This window comes from Podarcis cretensis, assembly GCF_951804945.1.
Source record: "Podarcis cretensis genome assembly, chromosome: 10".
NCBI lineage: Eukaryota > Metazoa > Chordata > Lepidosauria > Squamata > Lacertidae > Podarcis > Podarcis cretensis.
Window position 1 is genome coordinate 28,149,508 of NC_137179.1, and position 22,977 is coordinate 28,172,484.

The following is a 22,977-nucleotide window of genomic DNA, read 5'->3' on the forward strand; positions in this document are numbered from 1 at the left end:
TAAGCAAGCAAGTGGGTGAGGGAGGCCAGCCAGCCAGTCCACTGGCCCTTGCTGTTGGGAATGGACAGAAAAGGGAGGCCGGCTTCCCCGAGATCTGCTCTCTTGGCAGAAGGGATGTGGAGAAGAGTTAAGAGCCTCGGACATAAGATCTCCAGGTTGATGGACTATATGGAATTGATGGAAAGGACTGGCAGAGGCCGAGACCAGGAAGAGGAGACGGTGAAGAAGATTGGAAAATTTAAAGTCTATATAGGGAAATTTTGTAAAATTTAATGAGGGATAGAAAAATCTTGGAATGGAATTTTTTTTGGCCTTAGCGGAAATGTTTTAAGAGGTTAAGTGTAAATAGGTATATTAGATTTAATGGGGAATAAGATTAAAAATATTTTAAGATAAAGGATTTGCTGAGATAACGTATAGAAGTGGAATACAAGGAGGGAGGTGAGAGGAGGTCAATGAAACAAGGGAATGAAAGATAGATTATGGTAAAGGTATGATGTGTGTTTTTAAATTGTTTTTGTTTTGTTTTGTATAGTTTATGGTGTTTAGATGTTAAAGGTTGTGTTTTGTATTGTCTATATTGTATTGTTTCTTTTGTTTCTTCTTTCTTTTTCTTCTTTCTGTAAGTTTTAAAAGCAATAAATATCATTTAAAAAAAAAAGTGGGAGGCCGGTCAGGCGGGTGAGCAGGCAGGCAGGCTCTGTGCTGGGCTTTCTTGTGTGCAAGGCCTGCCTAGGAGCTGAGTGCCTTCTGTCTTCGTTCACTAGAGGCACAAGTAAGCCCAATCCAGCAACGCTACACTGACAAGCAAAATTGAGATCACTACACAAACCATGAACAGATCAGGTCAAAATGGGCTGACACAAACCAACCAAGAACCTAATGCCCAAGTACACTTCATGGCTCAGGCAGGGTCATGTGTTTCAGCCCCGTGTTGGACAAACGATTCCTGCCTCACGGGGGGTTGGACTAGATGACCCTCGTGATGCCTTCCAACTCTACGATTCTATTACTCTAATTATTATATCTTTTCTTCAACTTTTTTTCTGAATTTCTGGGCCTGTAAAAGATCTCTGCAATGGCATTTTTAAATATTTACCCAACAAAAAGCAAAGTCAAACAGCATTCTACAAAATAATGTAGCAGAGATCAGCTGCTAACTCGCTATGTTCCTATAAACTGAATGAAAACTTACGGGTCAGAGCTGTGCAAACCATCTGAAGTACACATAGTAGTACAAATTTGAATTTGGAGTCTGGATGGTTTTTATAATACTAGATTAGTAGATTTATGATGTAATGCTAGAGGCCAGTAGGGGAATATATCAGTAACCCACACAGTCCCATACTGCTACCATTGAGGGGCCACACCTGTATAATAAAGCACACTAATGTTCCATATTTAACATCAAGAAAGCTCTCAGCCAAAGACTTGAAGAACTGCTACTATTCAATGTAAACGGTACTATACTGGATGGACCAATGATTGAATTCAATGCGAGGGAATTCTTGTACATCCTTGTGGGGAGGAGCTGTGGCTCCTTATTGGAGGACATGAACTACAATCATGACTCATCCTTGATATTGCCAATTAAAAATTCTTAGCAGGTAACACAGCTGGAGGAAAAAAGCTTGTGCTGAGCTCAGAGAGCCATTACCAGTCTAGCTCAGTACAAAGTAGTTCCTTATAGCAATATTATTATATTAAATGCAGGGGGGGAAACAAAATTCTTTTTAGTGCAGGTAGAACACAGTTCTGTCTATGGTTCACAAAGTGTGAGGCAGCCTTCCTATGAATACAAGAGCATTCGCAGCAAACACATCTGAGCTCCTACCCCAATCGCTTCTAGTTCAATATGTAAGTGCAGAATGCTAGTGCCATTTGTCCTTTCTCCCATTAACCAGTGTAGCGAAAGGACAGAGCACACAAGCCAATGGCCTTTGCAGGCTCTGGCTGCTTCTCTGTAGTTCCTATCTGTAAAGACCTGCTGTTAGGGTTTCTTTGCCTCCAAGTGACACACTGTATGGCCACCACTACTTTACATGGGAGAAGCTGTACTTCAGATTGCAGCCCATTTACTTTGTCTCATAGGACTTAAATGAGAACCAGTGAGAAGTGAGCCGGCCCTAACTTTTCATCTGCAGAGTCTTGCTTTGGGTTCCCCCTCCCCTTTGTGTAATGAAAGTAAGTATGATGAATGTGGGGAACTGGCTTTCTTATACAGATTATAAATAGTTATATGTGCACATGCACAAAATCATTGTTTTATTTTTAACTTGGGGGTGCTTGCAATGCTATTTGAGAACATATAACTGAACCACAAAGGCATATTTCCTAAGTAACCCCTATTTCACTGTAGTTTTTTTACAAGATTCCATTTTTATTCCTTGATAAAGTTACTTACACTTCAAAGATCTGCCATTCTTGAGAATTTATATTAGGCTGCTGGCAGGGGTATGCAGCTATATCATCTCAGCATAACTAATTAACATGCCAGTGCAATGCATTATAATATATAGCACACCTTTGGAACAAAGCCTCTGTGCTGTCACAACAAGAAAGCTAATATGACTAAGGGCTTAGCACAAGCATGTGGGTAGACAATGTACAGCTGCATTAAAACTCAGCTTTTACAATTCTGTGAAAAACACAAACACCATCCCTATCCAACCAGACAGCATACAGATTTAGCAAATATACCCTTCTCAATGAACCTTGTTTAAAACGTGCAGTTATTCAACCCAAATTAGTAACTAGCATTTCTCACTTAATGGTGATTGAGCTTAATGGTGACTAAGCCAGACCAAGAGCTACTTTTAGGAGACAGCGGGGCTGAGAATTTGGACCTTTTTGCCTCCAGTTTTGTTTTAGCCACCTACAAGTGCTTTTATAGTGGCTGTTGTACTATGGACCCCTAGGTCAACATCAATTATTTTCAGGAAGATCAAAGTTCATGTGTTTCATTTCATGCCATCTCTTGAGAATTAGTATAGTTAATCGGCAAGTGCTGAAACAGGTGCGTTGCCATTATCAAATGATGTTCAGGTACAGTATTTGGCAATAAGCTTTTGTGTAACACAGACATGGTCAAATAAGAGCATTATAGGAAAGGTTAATTCACACAAAGAGACTGGCAGTCAACAGGCAAGTTCCTTCTTTGTGGGTTTTGTAAACCTTGCTAGGACAGACAAAACTGGACTTCACCCTTCTAACCTAGCATTCTATGATTTCTCCCAAGGTCTTTGTGGATATGTCTGCATGAGGGATAAGGGAAGAGAAAGATTTTTATTTTTAATTACATATCTGCATGTGTATTTGTTAGGCCCTTTCCTTGTCTGCATCCTTTCCTGGGTCCACTTTTTAAATACCTCCCCATTCTAAAAGCAGTTTGCAGGTTTGGTGAAGGAAGCTGCTGGGCAAACAAGTGCCTAATAAATCCGATACATGAATATTATCATTTGTATACACATATCAGACCGCAGTTACTGTCTTCCAGTGATGGAACTTTTCATGTTGATCATTTCTCACTAATTTACCAGGGAATGGCAAGGGCAAAGTTTTCATTATTCCCTACAGTTTGACTTGTTAATCTATATTTAACTTTAAGTTTCCTTGCTCAGAACTAATTCTAATACCATTAAATAATAGCAGTTGGGGTACTCTCTTACCCTTTGAAAAACAGGCATCTTATTTCAGTGTTTATACACACCAGTCACAAAAGATTTCGAAGATGCTTTTCTTCCAGCAAAGCTTTCTATGATGCTGAAATCCAGGGAAGGAAGAACAGTCCCAATAGCTTAGCTCTTCCCCCATAAACCTTGCTTATTATTAGCAGAATTTCCTCTTACCGTTTGCATACGGTGTGACCATCTTCTTATTAGTCATCACACGGGCGGTGGCATTATTAACCTAAAAGGAAAAAGGAGGAAAGGGGGGAAGAGGGGAGGAAGCACAGGACTTTAGAGAAAATGGTGAAAACTTGTGTGTGTTTTTGTGTTTTTTTTAAACTTGTTTAAAAATTCAGCACATTTAATTTTACTTTTGCAGGTTGCCATTAAATTAAATATTAAAATTGCAAACCAATCTAATTCTGGCATTTTAATTCTGGCATTAAAGAAAAGGCCAAAAAGAGCACATTTTCTCAGGCATCCCTGCTACCTTTGACTGAACTGGGTATTTGATGCTCACTGATCCAAAGGGCAAAAACTCCCCCTATTGCTATTTTCTCCACGTCCAGCTTGACTGGTATGAAGTAATGAACAAAAACAACTTTGTCTCATATTTTAGTAGCCTTCTGTCTCATATTTTAGTAGCCTTTCACTGAACTGCAGTGGCCTACTAATATTACAGAGGAGACATCTATTCACACGGAAGGAGAGCTTGGATATCCCAGATGTCTTGGACTAATTCCCTCCACTCTGGATTCCTAAAGCAAGGCTGCCTGGCCTACGTCCCAGTTTCAGGATATCCTGAGATATTGACGCACCCATCTCCAATTGCTGACTTTTGAGAGGAGGACAAAAAAACAAACACCATTTAGAAACTGGTAAGGTGTCTCCTGATTTCGTAGTGCACTCACCCTCATTTCTGAGCTCTTTATAGCCCCAAGCCTTCTAAGCACTGCAGCAAGTGTGTGTTACAGCAGAAATGGTGCTGGAAAAACATGGGAGCGGTGGGCAAAGCCAAATTACTGCAGCCCCGTGTAAGACACAGCCTCAGAGCTCTTGCAAAGAGGGTGAAGGCTGAGCTAGAATCAGTGACATTTCAAAATCCTAAGCCGTAACAGAAGGAAAAGCCATAAGGCCAATTTCAAGATGGAGTCTTAGATGCCCTCTGACGTTTAACAGAAGAGTGAGCTCGGGCAGGGAAGAAGGGAGCCTGGAAACCCATTACTCTAATTTCAGCCCCCAAACAGTATAAACATCATACATTTAAAAAGAATGGGAAACAACAACGATGAGACTGAGAGCATGCTGTTAAAACACACATAAAAAAGAAAAACAACAACAACAACAATCGATTAATGGGGCTAGGGAGGGGGAGAGAGAGGAGAGGTCTCACAGACAATCATTAAGATGGAGCGAGTGCCTGAAATCAGCTGCTACAGCAGAGTGCAATACAAGCACTTAAAGGAAAAATGGCCAAAACCAATCAGAAACCACCAGTCAGCAAAGAGAGACCAACAGCTGCATTTAACTGAGTGAAGAAGAAAAAAATGGCAAGGGGAGAAAGGAAAAATGAAAAACAATCACAGGTTTGGAGAGAGGCAGAGCAAGAAAAGAAAAAGGGGGCAGGGAAAGAATAGAGAGGGGAAGGGTATGGGTGCATTAATAAAAACCAGCCAAACTGGAGTTCAGTAACTCTGAGTAAGATGTGCAAGGGAAATCACCAGGAAGTCAGTAATCAAACAGCTCAGACTTATACAAAACGGTATGTACATCCAAAGTCCAGGCGGCATTACTCAACAGCATTGAAAATAAAAAGGGGTGGGTGGGTTAGGGTGGGAAGGGGAAAAGGAAAGGGGGGGACAACAAGTCAAATCACATTTTGTAGTGTTAATGTGAAATGGCAGATGGATTTTTTTCTTTCTTAATTTTGTTTTGCATTAAAAAAAAAAAAGAAATAAGCTTCTCCTCTAGCACTTTTGTTTCACTTACCGCCAACTCGTACCATCGCCAGCATTGTGTATAGTTACCATGGAAAGAGTGAGTCAAGTGAAGGGCCCTAAACACTAAACCATTGAAAAGGGAAATAAAACAACAAAAACAAAACAAAAAAACAAAACAAAAAAGCAAAATATGCAGACATCTTACTCAAAACGGCGGCTTTAAGTTTCCCCCCCTATATTTCGTACTTTTTTCTCTTTAAAAGGGAGGGAAAAGAGAAAGGGGCCAGTTAGCCTTCAATATGAGGGAAAATATTTTTCTCCCCACTGATTAATCAGTTACTTCCCACGTGGATAACAACTATTCACATTTATCAAACTCTGTGCACATTGTAAGAGCTAATTTTGAGTGTGTATTTACTTACTGAAATCATCTCCAGAAAAATTATTCTAGCAGCCCAAGGAAGTTTCTTCCTGTGTTGTCAATCCCTTCCTGCAATTAATGTAATGTCACACTCATATGAAGGAGAACTGGCCTCTGAGGAAAAGGGCAGATTCTGGCTGGCCCCCTTCTTTGTTGTTAAGACACAAAAGTTACAAATTGGACAGTGCTCTTTTCATTAGTTTTGATCAGGATTGGCAATAAAAAGTCGGAGCCTCATAAACTGAAGCAAAGGAAAATCAAGACAGCAGAAGGTCAAAAATTTGGAGTGGGTTGGAAACAAACTTAAGAGAAAGGAGAAAAAGAAAAATACCTAAAGTAACAAAACATATATAGATATATATTTGGGTGGGTGTGTTATTTTTATACACCTCAGTGCAGGGGGGCAGGGGAGTGAAAAACACAGAGACACAAACACACGCACACGCACACACAAGACAGGAATCCAAATGTGAAATAAGTGAGGCAAGACACAAAAAAAGAAACAAAAGAATAAATATAAAGAAGAAATTGAATTACTGAAGACATGCACCTCGATTTTACGGCCCTCTACCACGGTGCCGTGTAATTTCTCCCTGGCCCTGTCTGCATCAGCACTATTCTCGAAAGTTACGAACCCGAATCCCTGCATGCAGCGGGAGAAGGGGGGAAAACATGCACATCGTTATATATTGAAATACTGATATCTAGATAAATAGAGAAAAAAAATATCACAGTATGAAATTGACATCAGCACAACTTAGCAATACTCTCCTAGAGTCACATTTTTGGTTCATGCATGTTTCATGAAATAAATTTAATTTTTTTTAATAAAAAAAAGTTGTAATCAGATTTAAAATAATAACAAACATAAAGCAATTGAGGCCAGACCAAAAAAAGTACAGTTACTCGAGACAAATTTTGAAAAGTAAACTAGCTCCTAGTTTGACGGAATAAAATTTATTAAATCCTAGTTGGAAATCCTCTTGCCACGTGGAACCTCACAAAGGCATGACTCTACAACATTCTCAGTAGTTGCCTCTTTGTGGCAAGGCAAGGATACACACATGCAGGTGCTTTCAACAAGCCACTACAAAAAGGGAGTGTGGTCCAACAGTTTAATGCTGTGCAAAAAAGTCACACCCTTTGCAGCAGCTCTGGAGACATTGCAGTTTTGGATTCGTCTTTTATTGATTACCGCATACCTATATGATATTACCCTCTCTCTCTCTCTCTCTATATATATATATACACACACATACTGTAAGGCTTTACACTATACAGTGGTACCTTGGTACTTGAACAGCTTGGCTCCCGAACGCCGCAAATCCAAAAGTGATCCAGTTTGCGAACATTTTTCGGAAGTTGAACGTCCGACGTAGCTTCCAATTGAGTGCAGGAAGTTCCTGCAGCCAATCGGAAGCCGCGCCTTGGTTTTCGAACGGTTTTGGGACTCCCAAAACGGATTAAGTTCGACAACCAAGGTACCACTGTATATGCTCCTATAATGGTAGAGCAACTGGACATGGCTACACAATTGATCTGTTTATCTTTTCAGTCCATTTCCTTTTCCTGATGCAAAATCCTTACATTAAGTTGTAAAATGAACATTGTTTAAAGAAATGCCGCAGAATATGCATATATCATCATTAAGTGGGCAACTACTTAATCTGAGGGGAAAGAATCTATTACATGGGAAAGAGCACAGAAGCTTGGGACTGATCTGAAGAACTGGGTAGCCACCTAATTTAGCACAGGACAGCTTAACTTTCTTTCACCTAATCCACTTCTTTCCATGTTTCGGTCACAAAGCAGACCATTTTCTAAACTTGTGATACTCATTAATGGGGCTGAACAACACTTTCACAGGGACCAAGCTAGGAAGACTAAATTAATTAAATGAGAAGCTAGTAGAAAATGATAACATCTAAATAGTAGCTGAAATGATTTATTTATTTATAGCTTACTTTCCTTTAGAAAACTCAGAAGTAGGTGAGGATCCCACTGGTCTCCTCTCCAGGAATTGTTCAAGTCTACTTCCATTTAGCTTCAGCAGTGTGGTCTGAGCATTAGTTGTTCCATTCACAAGAATGTAGAGATTTGGCTTAGCCCATGGCTAGATAAAATATCATTGTGGCAGTTTTACAGCCACATTTCAAACACTGTAGTAGTTAATCTTTTCGAGTTCTTTCACCCCAGAAACAGGAAGGACAAAGTATATGTCAACTATAATGGAAACTGCTGATACTGAAACAGGAACCTAGGTAATGAAGGCTGCAATCCTGTACACACTTACCTGGAAGCAAGTCCCACTTAATGCAACTAGATTTACTTCTGAGTAGACTTGCCCAAGACTGTTTAGGTGGAGTAGTACACTTACACATAGTTTGAGGGGAAAATCTACCTTGGCTTTACATGAAACATGAGATGCAGTGGCTTAGAGAGCCATTTTAATTTTTCACTAAGTTAAAGTAGCAAGTGGGTCATCATTTTAAAGTGCTCTTGAGGATGCTATAATGAGAACCTGTTGGGGCTCAAGCCTTTCGCCATCCCTGCGGCAACTGTGTGAAGGATTTATTTCTCTATTTTTGCTTCACAGCTGGGTTTCCTGCCCTGTATTTGTAGAGTTCAATGGGAAGCTTATTCATGGGAAGGAAGGGATAAAGATTTTTTTTTAATCAGTTGATAAATTAAACTGGGTCACTGGATTCTCTAGCAAAAATATTATTACTGGATATTTAAGCAAATTCTTCTCAAAAAGGCTTATCCAGACATGCAAACCCCAAACTTTCATGCAATGTTTTGAAGGTGTTAGGGCTGAGGGTGCTGCCAGCTGCTTCCCCCCATTCTCCTGCCCTTTCGGCCCCAGACAGACATGTGGTCAATTCTGAAGCTGTTCTGTGGCTGGCAATTGCAACTCTACCTTCTTAGGCGAATCCGTTCCACACCCCACACCCCCAAATGCAGCCCCTTGGAGGCTGCTCTTAGAAAGCCTACTTCTGCTCTAGTGCTTCCCCAGTCACATTCCATCCTACTAGGAAAACAGACTGATTTCCTTGAACACAAGAATTGCTGCTTGTTGGGGAACTTGCTTTTGCTAAGAAGATGAGAATATATTGGATATGCTAGCTGGGGGGAGGCAATCTAATCTCTGTGTTCCAGATAAGCTATCTGACCAAACACACATACACCAGGAACTTAATGAATACAATTAGTTTTGTTTTGTTTAGTTTAGTTTTTAGTTTGGTTTGGTTTGGTTTGGTTTGGTTTGGTTTGGTTTGGTTTGGTTTGGTTTGGTTTGGTTTGGTTAGTATGCCATCCTATACCCGAAGATCTCAAGGTGGTTCACAACAGAACACTACTATCTACACAATGAGATAATCTTCTCCAATAGGATAGTCCAATGAATGGGTTCCTGAGTCCTTGGAGGAGGAGCAGGAATCACATATTATAAACAGATGTACATACTCATCTGTCACATTTACAAACTTTTTTCACTGCAATTGTTTTAATTTGTTATTAGTTTGTGCTTTAAAGAAAACAAAACAACAACACCAAACAGCATAAAATATCTGTCCATAAGCATGAATAAGTTTCTTTAGAACTGATATTTTGTGATGTTTGAAGGACATCTCAATTAGTAAAATATATGCATTCCTTTATTGGGTGAAGATTGCCCATGTACATTACAGAAAATGTTAAGTTGAAGGAAGGCAGCAACTATGCATCCACAAAGCTATATAATATTACAAAGTATTACTACAAACCTATTTTTGATTGGCTTTGCTACCAATTTTAAAGTTCAGTGGTCTGTGCGTGGGTTTTTTCCTGTTTTTTTAACACTTGCTTTTTACTTTTTATTATTACTGGCTGAAAATTATCCAACTAATGCAACTGTAGATTATTAAATGCTCACAAAGAAATCTCTCCTATAACCTGAAACCACCTGCAGCCCAGGGACACCCCATTTTCTTTAAGGAGCTGTTCAAGGACCCAAAAGACACCCAAGTAACCATCACCCTTTTAGTCTGGCCTCAGATTCTGCAATAAATAACAAGCAACAGGATGAGCAGTGTAAAAATAATAATTATACAGAGTTTTTAAAAATGTTTCCATCTCTGAAGAATGAGAAAGAAAATTTACCATGTAACCGTAAAGGGAGAAATCAAAAGCAGACGATTCTCCTGGGTGTGGCCAGAACACAGAAATTAAGAAAAAATAATAATAAAACCAAAAATAAACAAAAATAAACAAAAACCAAAGAAAACTAAACGGAGCCCCTTGAAACTCATGCATTGTTAACCCTTTTTTATTATGTTTAGAACATTCACCTCAGAAGCAGCATCTTTATCTTATGGTGTTGGGATGGATTTTCCATAATTTCATTTTTAAAATATATCTATATATACACAGACACACTTTAAAGACTCAGTCAACAGCCAGAAGCCTGGATAAATAGTCAAAAAGATTCCAGGCATTAGGGTTACTTGCTTCCAAAACTTATATGCATCTTTAGCCATCCTTGATAATCCATCTGAGATGAGTGATTGGCATGAAGTTCCAGGTGTCTGAGGGGAAGAAAAAGGAACCCTGCCGCCATTTAAAAGTAAGGATCCTACTTTCCAAGATCTGCAGTTTAAAGACTGGAACTCCCATCTAATACTGCATTGCACTGATTGAATTACGTGCTGCTGTAAAGCTATTTCATTAGAGTGGTCGAAATAATTCTGAAACACACTGGGGCTTGACAGAGTTGCTTCAGCTTAAAGCAAGACAACATGTGAATACCACAAAATCAAAGAAAAGTGCTTCTGCTAATGCAGACCTAACATTAGCAGAATATAAAAACACAATTGAAATCTGCAAGTGAGGGAAGCAGAACTTCACCGTATTTATTTCCAGGGGCATAATCTGTTGCAGCAAAATCCATAGTGTCTTGTAGCACTGTAAAGACTAACACATTTTTAATGTTATAAGCCAGGAGTCACCAACCTTTTTGGAAGAGTGGGCACATTTTGAATTTGGGGAGTACTGAGGGCCCCAGTCAAAAAATGGCTGCCAAGGGGGGCATGCCACAGCACAAAATAAGGAAAACTCCCCACCCTGACAAAAGAAGTCAGCTATGCCCTGACTGTGGAGCTCACACACACTCACAAGGGTGTTGCTGTCTAATAACAACAGGGATCATTCCTTAGTACCAGGAAAATGTACAAGATGGCCACATCACACACATTCTCTTCTCACAGAAATCGCTTAGGAGGTGCCTGTACATTTATTTATTTTTACTTCTTTAGAAACTTTATTTCTAGGAGGACTAGACACTTCTTTTTAAATACAAGTTCAGAGATTGGGTAACCTGCCCAAGGGCGTCAATGAAAGCCCTCAAGGGCACCATGGTTGATGGAAGTTTCAATCTCTTTTTAATCCATTGTTATTTTTAACTTTTTGAAAGTTTTAAACTATGGTTGTTCATTTTTCTTATTGATAATGCTATTGTTTTAGCTTTTCTTCTAAGCCGCTTTCAGTGTTTATTTTTAGAGTCAAGCAGTATATAAATTTTATGAAACAAGGGGAATAAATAAACCCCCACTATAAGATTTCATGGACTACGGTCCATTTCATCAGATGCAAAAAGCTTTATCCTGATTTACAGGTAACACATACCAATTGTGGAAGGTGGAACTGTTAAACAGTGAGGTCGGGTGGAGATTAAGTGCAGAACAGTTCTGGCTGAGATGATTACGTTAACAACAGTAGTGCGTTCAAAGAAAGCAGTTGTTAACTTCACTGTTTACAATTTCACCACCGCTATTTCTGTGGGGGGGGGGAGAAGGGGGGTCAGAGAGAGATTGTCATGGACTAGCTGGATGTGGAGGCGTGGTGGTGGTGGTAGGCACCAACTGGGGAACCCCAAATGGAAGAAGGCTCAGAACCAGGAGATTGGTGGTGGGACAACAATGACTGGTCAGGGACTGGTCAGAGGTATGAAGAGGGTGGAGCAAAGTCAGACAAGGAGTCAGAGTCTCTGACTGCTTGGGAAGGACCCAGGGGAAAAGAAGACAGAGAGGTGTGGGAAGGTGGGGACCTTCAGTCCTTGCAACTGCCTCATTGGGGCAAGATCTATTGAGAAGGGTTACTGTACTCACTAGGCCTGAATTGTTTTGTTTCTTGGAATAAACAGTTAACCTCACTGGCACCTTGTGAGTTACTGCTGACCTGCTCTTGACTCCTGCCTTGACAGAGAGAAACCCTTATGCCACAATAATTTTATAGCCTTTAAGGTGCTACAAGACTCTTTGTTTTTATTATATCTATTTCAGGGGTAATATTGACTAAACTAGAATGCAGCTTAGATGTATGATGAGGGAAGATTATCACAGTTGCTTATTGAATTTGTCAGTCATTTTATCTTGCCTAGGGCAACCCAAAGTAATTTACAACGAAACAAGTTCTGTTATTGAGCCAACCCAATTAAAAACCCCTGAGCAGAACAGTGCAAGATCACTTGTTTCCCTGTACTAGATACTTTCCATAAGTAAAGAGACATACAACATATCTGTTGTATCTTTAATTTTTTTATAAAATGACTTGAGCGTAAACATGCCTATGCCCCACATGCTATACTGCCTGATTACACCAAATTATCAGTAATTAAGGTAAACTGTTCTGTCATTTGATGCATGCAACAAGCTGCAGGAAGGCAACCATGTAATTCTCAGGCATAGTTAGAAACCAAATAACATGGAAACAGCAACCATGGCACAGCAGTTTTTATGAAGCCACAGCCTTTACTGAGCAAGGCTAAGCCATCAGCACATAATGCATCCCTACTAGTCATTCTCTGGTCATGAAATACACATGGACCAATCTGAATATTCAGAACAGTAATCTAGCAGGGCCATATATCTTGCACTTATATATTTTTGGTTTGGTCCAATATACATACCGTAGGGTTCTGTCATGTGTACAGATCCTAAACAAAGGTTGAACCTAGGATTCTCAAGCTACTATTTTAAGTAGTGCTAACAGTGTCTTGCCAGTCTCTCATGCACTTTTTATACGACATGTAGCACTAGAAAGGATTCCCCAAAGACAAATAATTATTGTTCATTTATAATTACCAGGGGGAGATTCAATTACCTGACCCTGCCAACTTACATCTTCACTGGACCAGGGTACAGAATATCAACACACTTTTCCTTTCCAATTAAATATAGGTGGATGCTTTAATTGTTGTATTGACTTGAGTAGGTTCATTATCACAAAGTTTGAGTGTTCTAGATCTAAAGAAATTTGGATTTTTCAAAACCTAGAGTAAACTGGGGGAAATCAAACTTATTCTCATGGAAACCAAAATATTCATTTGGGAGGAGAAATTAAGTGTTTTCACTGGCAAACTGGAACAAACCAGCATTTAAGACACAATGGCTATGATTTCTGGTAGGCACATTACCTGGGGAAGTGCAACAAGCGCAATGAAAATTACTAAAACTATGAGGCACACTTGGCTGAAAACAAAGAAAACTCTTATTTCAATTGTTCAAAAGGTTTCTTTCTTAGAGATCTTTCAATAATCTCCTCCTTAATGGTGCATATTGTATAATTCAAATGTTTGGTGCTCCTGTGAAGAATCAATGTTTATACAGTAAAAGTGTGCATAACTATAGGCTCTCTCCAGTGAGAGCCAGTTTTTAATAAGATTTAACACATGCATGAAACCTTCTCTTAGCATGTCAGCTTAACAAGAGGAAGAAAAGCTATCATCTCATCTCGGATGGACCAACGGGTAAGATGCATTTTTATTTTTTAAGAAACTTCCCAAAATTTCACAACACTGGAACAATTCTGGCAGAGGACCTTTGCCACAGTTATGAAGGGATAAAGATATGCTCAGCCCATAGAGGACCTTCCCAATTACTGGATGGGGGCACACCTATGGCGATTTGGATTTTACATATTCACCTTTTTAACATTCATTTATCAAATACATATTCAAAAATATACCCTTTAGAAACCCAGGGAAGGGAGGGATAATATTGAGAACACAGCACAATGCAGGCAGCAGGAGCATCTGCTTTCCGATTCCCAAGAGAGAGGAGGAGAGAGGTTCCATATCGTTAGGTTAGAACAGAAACCACAGGGTAGGAGAAAGGCATTCAAGTTTTGGCATACTTTTTGCAGAAGAAAGGGGAGTGACAAGTGAAAGGGCCCTAGAAATATTTGTGTTCCACCACTGGGGATTCTAAGCTACTGTTGTTTGTTTGTTTTTTAAAAAAGAAGGGCAAATCCCAGGCGTCCCAATTCAATATTCCGTGATATAACCAACAAACATTCTTTGAGAGCTTCCTGAGTCTCACTGAAGCTATTCACCATCTTTGAGAGAACAGGCCCCAGCTTGGACCCAACTGATAAAAGACTGTTGTGAATTTGACAGGCAGGTGTTAGAAACTCTAGCACCAAATATAGGAGAAACTAGTTGGGCTAAATATTGCCTGGATGAAAGAAAAAGGGGCAAATACCCAGAAGTTAATTCATAACTAACAGCTCTTGTTTTAACTGAAAACCAGAAGTCTTGGGCTTTCTTGGCTGCACTGTTAAATAGTCATAATTAGAATTCTGTGATTTATAGAAGATTCTGAACATAAGAACAGAGACTGTCATGTAAGTTTATATAAAATGAGTATGATTATCACATGTGTTTATAAAATTAGAGCATAGTGTCACATGAAGGCCTTGATAAGTGCACTGTTCTTTCTGACAGGGTTGCTGCTTTTGCATCCTTTAGGCATTTAAAAGAGACTGTATATGGGAGTCAGTTTCCCCAAGGCTGACAATAATAACTAAAGCACCACTAATTCATAAACAATTTTGGCCTATGCTAACTTCAGAGAGGAGAGAAATATATTTAGAGATGCAACCACAGCAGATTGCTCATGCTCTATTAAGAGTTGCAATGGGAAGGTGCTTATTTTGCAGGAGGCTTCATTACACAAATGAAATGCCTGCTCTCTTTGCAGCTTCTTAACTCTTCTCAATAGTCAAGTGGCCTATGGCTAATGAAGGGCAGTAGCCAAGCACTGCATCCCTTCCAGTTCTGAGATCAGGCAAACACGTGAAATAGGTAAAGGAATAAAGCGCTCTATGCAGCCCACTATAGTTCTGCATCTCTCCACAAGTTCAACACATGTTGTGCTGCATTTATGTTATCTTAAACTTTCATAAACTGAGCTCAAAGATCATTTGCCATGAAGGGTTTAAATTCTGTTTACAGAATTTACCGAAGGTACGCAGAATATTATAGTGGTTAATATTTAAAAATAATCCCTTTTCTGGTTTTCAGATAACACATAGAAATGAATTTCAACATGCAAATTTGAACCCAAATATAAAAATCTAAGTGGGGCTCTACTATACTGGGCCATGTTTTTTTTTTAATATAAAAAAATACTTGGCAGTACACCTTTGAACTGTCATGTGATGGGGTGGGGGGATGGGACAGATGTTCATTTTTAATTAAAAGTGGAAAACTTAGCATTGATTAAGTCAAGCAGAGTATAGACATGCACTGTGCAAGCTTCCCCCACAGAGCTCTGCCAATGCACCTTGCTCCTGACCTGCAACACTCCCTGCTATTCCAGTGCTGGACCTACTGGGCAGAGAGAGAATCACATCAATTCTTCAGTGAGGGGACAATGGTTTCATGACGAGAACCAGTTAGGACAAGTATCACTCAAGATTGCTGCACTTGTGACCATAATGTTTGCAATTTGTTCTCTAGATAGTTCAATTAGTAGTAAGCCTGAAAAACTATCACTCAGATGCATCTTGAATAGCTACGCAAGTAGCTGTTCCAGAAAATTAGAAACTTATACAGATACCGTAATTTGCTAAAAGCCAACATTTTTTCAATGTTGAAGGGTCCATTATGCTAGCAGAGTGGGTGGAAATTTTTCTTTCACACAAGATAGCCTGTGAAAGCTCTTATCCCATATAATTTATTCATAGATTATTATTTTTAAATGGACAGAAGCCATCTGTCCCAAACACCAGGAACTTTGAGAAATCAAAGGAAAATCTGACTCTGATAGCTTTAGTAAACCCTTTATTGCTAGAAATTTTGGGTGCCTGATCTTTCTGAAGGAATATTTTGAAAGGATTTGGGAAGAACTATATTGGCTACACTCAAAATCTGCAATTATAAGGAATGGCAATTTTTAGGCGGTTACATGACGACCAGTTCCTGTTCTGCATTATTCTCTATGCAGGAAGCTGTCCTATCTTGTCAACTTGGGGCAGGGGCGGTAGGGGAGAAGGGAGAGAAAGAGAGAAACTGGGTATAGAAACAAAACTTACCTTGGAGCCACGTTCATTAAAGATTATCTCTACATCAAGGATTTTGCCAAATTGCTGTAAAGACAGAAGAGAAGATTTACCCCTTGTCAGCTACTGCATTTATCCTCCTTTCTAAGAAAATCTTCATTTCACTAGCAAACTTTCCTTTCATAATATGCAGTTAAGAATGCTCAGTTGTTGAATTTCTTCTGGTTGTCAGCTTTTATTTAAACCCTATTCAGGAACCACCCAGAAGCATGTTGGCAAGAAGGGGGGGGGGGAGAGGACAGAGATGCATGACCATACCATCCTAGGGTCTTTCGTGAGGAAGGGCAGACTATAAATTAATTGGATGGATGGATAAATGCTGTCTCCATCCCCAGCCAGATCGCCTTTCACTGTGAGGAAAAGCTTATAGGAGTTTCTAAGCACATTCAGCTAAATGCACATGATCAGTAACACTGCATTATCGGGGTTCCCAATCGAGAGGAGGATTCCAGGCTTGTTCACTTGAACACACTAAGAATTAGATCTCTCCTTTCAACACGGGAAAGGTGTGGAGCAGGGCACAGGTGGGTAAGGTGTGGGTGGGGGCTGCTGGTTTACTCTGCCCCCTCCTCACTTTTAAGCCAACATACTTTGAGGCAAAAGCTTGAGTAGGACTTTAGCTGAAGCTGCTGACTACTTAATATGCCCTGAGTTAGTTGCAAGAGCAGAGATCTATAAAAGCAAGCTCAATTCACATTCCAGGTTAAGATGTTGCAGAGCCAGGTTCAGTTTGTCACTGCAAAACCAGCGAGTGTTCCGGTAAATTAAAGATGAATGGATTTATTGTGGTATAATAAGCTTTTGTGGACTAGAGTGCAACGGGCAACAAAGCACTGTGGTGTGGAGTGTTCTTATTCCAGTCACTCTAGCCCTCACCCTCCATGATACTCCATTGCATTCTGCCACCCACAGGTTTTCTGTTTTTCCGCCCCAGCAGTTAGTCAGCAAGCCAGGGTCACAGAGCATGCTCGGTCCTCATTATGCTGTTTTGGAATCTGCCTCCCCCCCCCCCAGCTTTACGGATATTTTAACTCAGATATATATATATTTTGGTGGGGCGAGGCGGGGGGGGTACTCCTGCAAACCTTACAGTTCCCAGAGTCAACTGATACTGGCTTTTTCCACATGGGTGGTACTGCTTTAACATGCGCAGAGAACAAGTGGAGGCATGCAACACCACATGGGTGGGAATGTTTCAAAGCTTTTGCTTCTGGGGCAAGAGAGTGAAGGAACAGGTGGCTGCTGTTGGGTGGTGAGAGTGTGAGGGGACCTATGTCTCTCTTCCTGCATCCTCCTTTTCCAGCTACTCCACTCCAGAAATTTTAGGCTGGCTAGCTTAGCATCAGTTCTAGGAAAACTGGTGGAAAGCACTGTTAGAGACAGAACTACAATGCGTATAGAAGGACAAGTCTCCAGGGCTCTTCCCTGAAGGAGGCTTGGAGGATGATGTCAAGAAAGAGGGCCTTCTTAGCTGTGGTTCTCTTTGTCTGTGGAATGCTCTCCTAATGAATTCTGATTGGCACCTTTGCTAACATCTTTGCAGTGATAGCTAAAAACTTACCTTTCCCCTCAGGCTTTCTGATAAACTAAGATGATGGTGGGTTTTTTTGCTGTCAGTATGCTGCCAAAGCTTCCTGTGGCTATTACGGAGAATATTGTTTTGAATTTTTTTATGAATTGTGTGTGTGTGTTTTAAATGAATGTATTGATAGTATAAAGTAGTTATGTTTACATTAAGTATGTTGCAGCTTGCCTGGAGACCTTAGGACAGGGTTCACCAAACTTTATGGACCAGGACACATTTCGGATTTTGAAAGAGCGCTGTGAGCATGACGTAACATAAAACTAGAGAGACAATCACCCTTGGCATCCTTATGCTTACCATGGGAAGTCAGCTATGTCCTGCTAGTCTATCAACTCCCTTCCATCTGACACACTGACATGTAGCTCAGTGGCAGAACACCTACTTGGCAGGCTTTGGTTTAATCCCTGGCATCTCCATACAGGGCTGGGAATGTCTCTGGCCTGAAACCCTGAAATAGGCAGTGCGCATACCCAATGGCATGACTCTCTATAAGGCAGTTTCCTATGTGCCTATATCCTTAGGCTTTGTATGGGTTTTTCAGAGCCAACCCAATTCCATTAGCTTTATGTTTTCCTCAGGCTTCTCCCCCGTTCCTTTCCCTCAGGTTTTTCATTTCTGTTCCGTTCCATGCTTTGCACCATTTCTTCAGTCACCCTGCTCCTTTTTCCTCTTCCTTTTAGCTTCCCTACCTCATGGGACCTCTTTCCTGTGAGCTTTCCAGCCTCCTTATCTGCCTTTCTCTAGCCATATACAAGGGAACTTTTAATTCAACTTAAGTTGAATTCCACCACTAACAAGTTCCCTCAGCTGAAGGAGTGTTGATGAACTTTCTAATCATCACATTAAGCTAAACCAATGGAGGCCAGATGCTTCATTTGCCCTGTAGTAACCCACACAGTAATGCACTAAGAAACTCTCTCTTAGTGCATTACAGTATGGGTTACTACAGGGCAAATGAATGCTATGGTAGTAGCCCCCCTGGCATTCATAAGTTCTTGCACTACTTCCAGATGCTGGTGTGGCTCTGCCATTTTTAAATTGCTTCTCCATTAAACTCAACCCTATGTGCTATTTCTTGTACTCAAACAAGCCACACTTCCTATACTCCCCCTTAAACTCCCAACAGGCATTAAAAACAGGGTTGTCCTAATAAAAAATGCTTTCTTTAACATATGTAAGGACACTGCAGATATAGCTCCATCCTGACAGTGCAATTCTATAGATGTCTACTCAGAAGTAAATCCCACTGAGTAATTGTAGGCCTCGTTTCTTATCCAAAGGGGATATGAGCATATGGTGCTTCATTAAGCATAATGATTTCAGAACTGACTGACTCAAAATGTATGAGTCATAGCCACACACAAAAATTAAATAAAAAGAGGTCACCGTTGCCTGTCTTATAAGCTTTATATCTCTCTCCACCCCCAAACTCCCTGTCCATCTGAATGTAACTATTACCGGCTTGTTGTCAACTCTTCTAAATTTTACAGTAAACAACATGACTTTCCCTAGAGGCATTGAACTAACTAGGCCAGCAGTATTCACTGTTTGGACAGTGCTGAATTAGACATTGAACTCATACAGTAAGAAAGTAGTAGCTAGATAGTTCAGTCCCCTGATCCCCCCATGGGGGGTGTCCCTATGCCTTTAATACTATCTGGCAAGGGCTAGTTGCTGTCTTGCCAGCTTAAAGCAGGACCCCAACAGCTAGCCCCATAAAGTGGGTTTAATGTGTTGTCCTTAGAGCTGGGACCTATGTTTCGAAGGAGACCATTCAGCTGCAATTTGGCAACAACAAAAACAAAAGAAATTTACCCATTCATCACTTCAGCAATTCAATAATAATTACAATGGAGCAAATTTTGAATGCAACTATTTTCAGCTCCACATCTGAATCATTATAATCTTCAGATTAATAAGTGCACTCCTTAGATGACCCTGGTGGTCCCTTCCAACTCGACAATTCTCTGATTCTCTCATTCATTTGAGGCAGAGTATACTGTTTCCTTTACAATAGACCAGTCCACACAGGAAGGCAAGGTACGATTGGAAGTTTTACAAATAACTGAGATGACACACAGCCTGTAAATACTGAAGTAGTCTCAAGTGTGTGAAAACAGCTTACAATTCTTGCTAGCTTCAAGTCAAATAAATGGTATATTTCCAAAGGTAAGGTAAGAAAGTCGTAGAAAGGATCCTAGCTTGTTTTATTAGACACTGGGTTGTATTTTCACACAGCTTTCTCAAAAACAAATCTTGTCTGTATATCTTGTCAACAAACATCATTAAGCCTTAGGGCTCTGAACACCTGGGACCAGAATTTTAAGTGCATCCTAGGGTGGATTACTTTAAATCAGGGCAATTAAGTCAATGATTTAAATACATAAGAGTGCAGAAGTCAGATTTAAATGACTGAATTGAATCAATTTACCAATTTTTAAATTCATATATTTCTTGAACAAGCATATATACTAATTGGTTCATATATTGACTGAACGTATCAGCTTGCAAATAAATACAAATTTTACACTACCTAGGATGAGCATATTCCCAAACCTTTGGTCATGCAACCCACATTTTGTGCTACAGAATTTATAAATGCCAACAGACAGATGAATACAGTGGTACCTCGGGTTAAGTACTTAATTCGTTCCGGAGGTCTGTTCTTAACCTGAAACTGTTCTTAACCTGAAGCACCACTTTTGCTAATGGGTCCTCCTGCTGCTGCCGGAGCATGATTTCTGTTCTCATCCTGAAGCAAAGATTTTAACCCGAGGTACTATTTCTGGGTTAGCGGAGTCTGTAACCTGAAGCATATGTAACCTGAAGCGTATGTAACCCAAGGTACCACTATACATGTGAAATCAAGTGTTTCTGTTTGACTCCGTGCATATGCAAAGATACTAAGCAACAGAACTTATCTGAAATAATACCCTAAATTTTCCAAAAACAAGGACTGATACTTAATGGGTAGAACAGTGTTGCTTCATGCGATGAATAATAAATTTGCAAGCAATTTGATCAAGAGTCTAAATAAAATAGTCATAGTTTGCATAATAATAATAATAATAATAATAATAATAATAATAATAATAATTTACTTTGCCTTTAAAAAAATCAAAACTCAGGTATTATTGCTCCCGGGTAATTGTTTTAAATAAAAAAGCAAGCATTAATGTGATGCTTGCATTTCTTTTCAGTAAGGCTTTCAACCTGAAGTTTTAGATATTGTGGCTGCCTTTAGTGGGTGGGATGTCTTAAGACTGCCTTTTTGTATGTGAATGTTTTTAGCTTTCATTTTGTTTTAGTTTTTTATTGGTTTTAATGTTTGTACTGTTGATTTGAGTTTACTTTTCATAAAAAGTGACTAATAAGTTCAATAAACAATGAAGTTGATGGTGATGATTACTTGTTTGACAGTTACCTCCTGCTCTTTCAAGAACAATTTGACTCTATCTAGAACAACAATTCCTGAACACAAGAACCACTCACCAACACTGCCTCCATCTTACAATGGTTTATTCTATTAGCCCTCATTGAACTCAATCCTGCCTCCAGGCTTTGATCCGGCATTTGATTCAAACAGTATGGAGCATACTGATGACACTGTGCTCCAAATCCTTAGATGGCCACTTTCAACAGCTTCATATACAGATGTTAACCTCAATGGGAGACAAGAGGGAACCCTGCAGGACCTCACAGCTCAAGAGGCAAAGACTGAGCAGAAGTCCGCTTATGCCATTCCCTTGTAGCATCCCTGCAGGTATGAGGGGAACCACTGTAACACTGTACCTCTGGCTCCCAAACCACAAAGCAGCTCCTGGAAGATACCAACAATCAAGAGTACCAAATAGTCTGTACTGATGATGGTGAGAACTCCCTGCAAAGGTGAGGGCCCAGCTAGAATGGCTCCACAGTTATGGAATTAAGGGATTCTTAAATGCTCTAGGGGATTTTCCAGTCAACATGGCTGGTGCTCCCATCAAGGCCCTTGTTTCAGTATGCAATAACAAGATAGAAAGGACCATATAATTCCTAGGTGTGTTTTTCAGCATTGTAGAGACTAACTGGCCCCTTGCTTTTCTGAGGAGCTTTGCTCAATGAAACAAGCCCAATGATAACTAGAGTATAGGTAGTGTGCAAGTCCCATAGTGAATTCGACTGAACACAGGTGGGAGCACATAATTATGGCTACTGTGTGCACACAGTGGCAAAAAAGTCCTCCTTTACCACAATTAATTGTGACTTCTGGCCTACAGTCATGAACATCTGAGACTTTGGAAATCAGCTGTGGAAAATTTGCAGAGCACTTTGAGATCAGCCATCATTGTCAGTCCTGATGGTCTTTTTTAGATTGCATGACAGCGTAAGTTGATGCTTTATGCTCCAGGGCAAAGCTGACCTCCAGGCTGTTGCTGGATCCTTCAGGGACTTTTTCACTCCTCCCACGTAATAATATTCTCCCATGGCCCATTTTCCTGCTAACTACACAGTTTCTCTCTGTTCATGTATTTTTGGAAAATTCACTTGGGGCAAAGGCCTTAAGTCTTTCATAGATGACATTGAAACAATCGAACCTGACACTGGGAAAGGCTGGGCGGCGAGATATTGCAGAAGCTGCAATCATAGGTCCCCTACAGGATAAAGGGCTCGTTTAATATGATTCACCCAAGGGAAAGCTCTCTTACTGCAGTAGCAGTAGTAATAAGAACACCACAACTAGGGTTAATATTTCACTGTCCCATTTTATAGTTCCAGACTGATTTTATGTTGTTTGGAAATGCTGTACGAGCAGGAAATCAGAACTGAATTTCTGATTGCTTCCCTGCTCCAAGTGTAGAGCCTACCCCAAGCTTCAAAATGGCACATGCTCACGCATGTGTGCCTAAGAAGTAAAAAAGCAGTTTTAGCAGGCTCTATCCCTGTGGCTGAAGTCAGAGCCAGGAAAACCAAAGCTTCCAATTAAGTAAAAGGAAAGATGAAACC

At 40.1% G+C, this 22,977-nt stretch overlaps 1 protein-coding gene across 23 annotated transcripts in view; it reads right to left on the bottom strand.

The window, feature by feature from the left end:
- RBFOX2 (RNA binding fox-1 homolog 2) overlaps positions 1-22,977 on the bottom strand; it is a gene marked incomplete at its 5' end in the record, with an annotated part of 178,542 nt that overhangs the window by 24,311 nt on the left and 131,254 nt on the right. For 18 of the 23 annotated variants that reach the window (XR_013842800.1, XR_013842801.1, XR_013842802.1 and 15 more), the window contains 3 exons: positions 3,849-3,909; positions 6,580-6,672; positions 16,380-16,433. Coding sequence is in view for 20 of the 23 variants with exons in the window: in XM_079992849.1 (XP_079848975.1) it covers positions 3,849-3,909; positions 6,580-6,672; positions 16,380-16,433 (208 nt within the window). The remainder of the gene's footprint in view (positions 1-3,848; positions 3,910-6,579; positions 6,673-16,379; positions 16,434-22,977) is intronic. The other 5 variants (XM_079992836.1, XM_079992835.1, XM_079992841.1 and 2 more) reach the window with 1 other exon arrangement.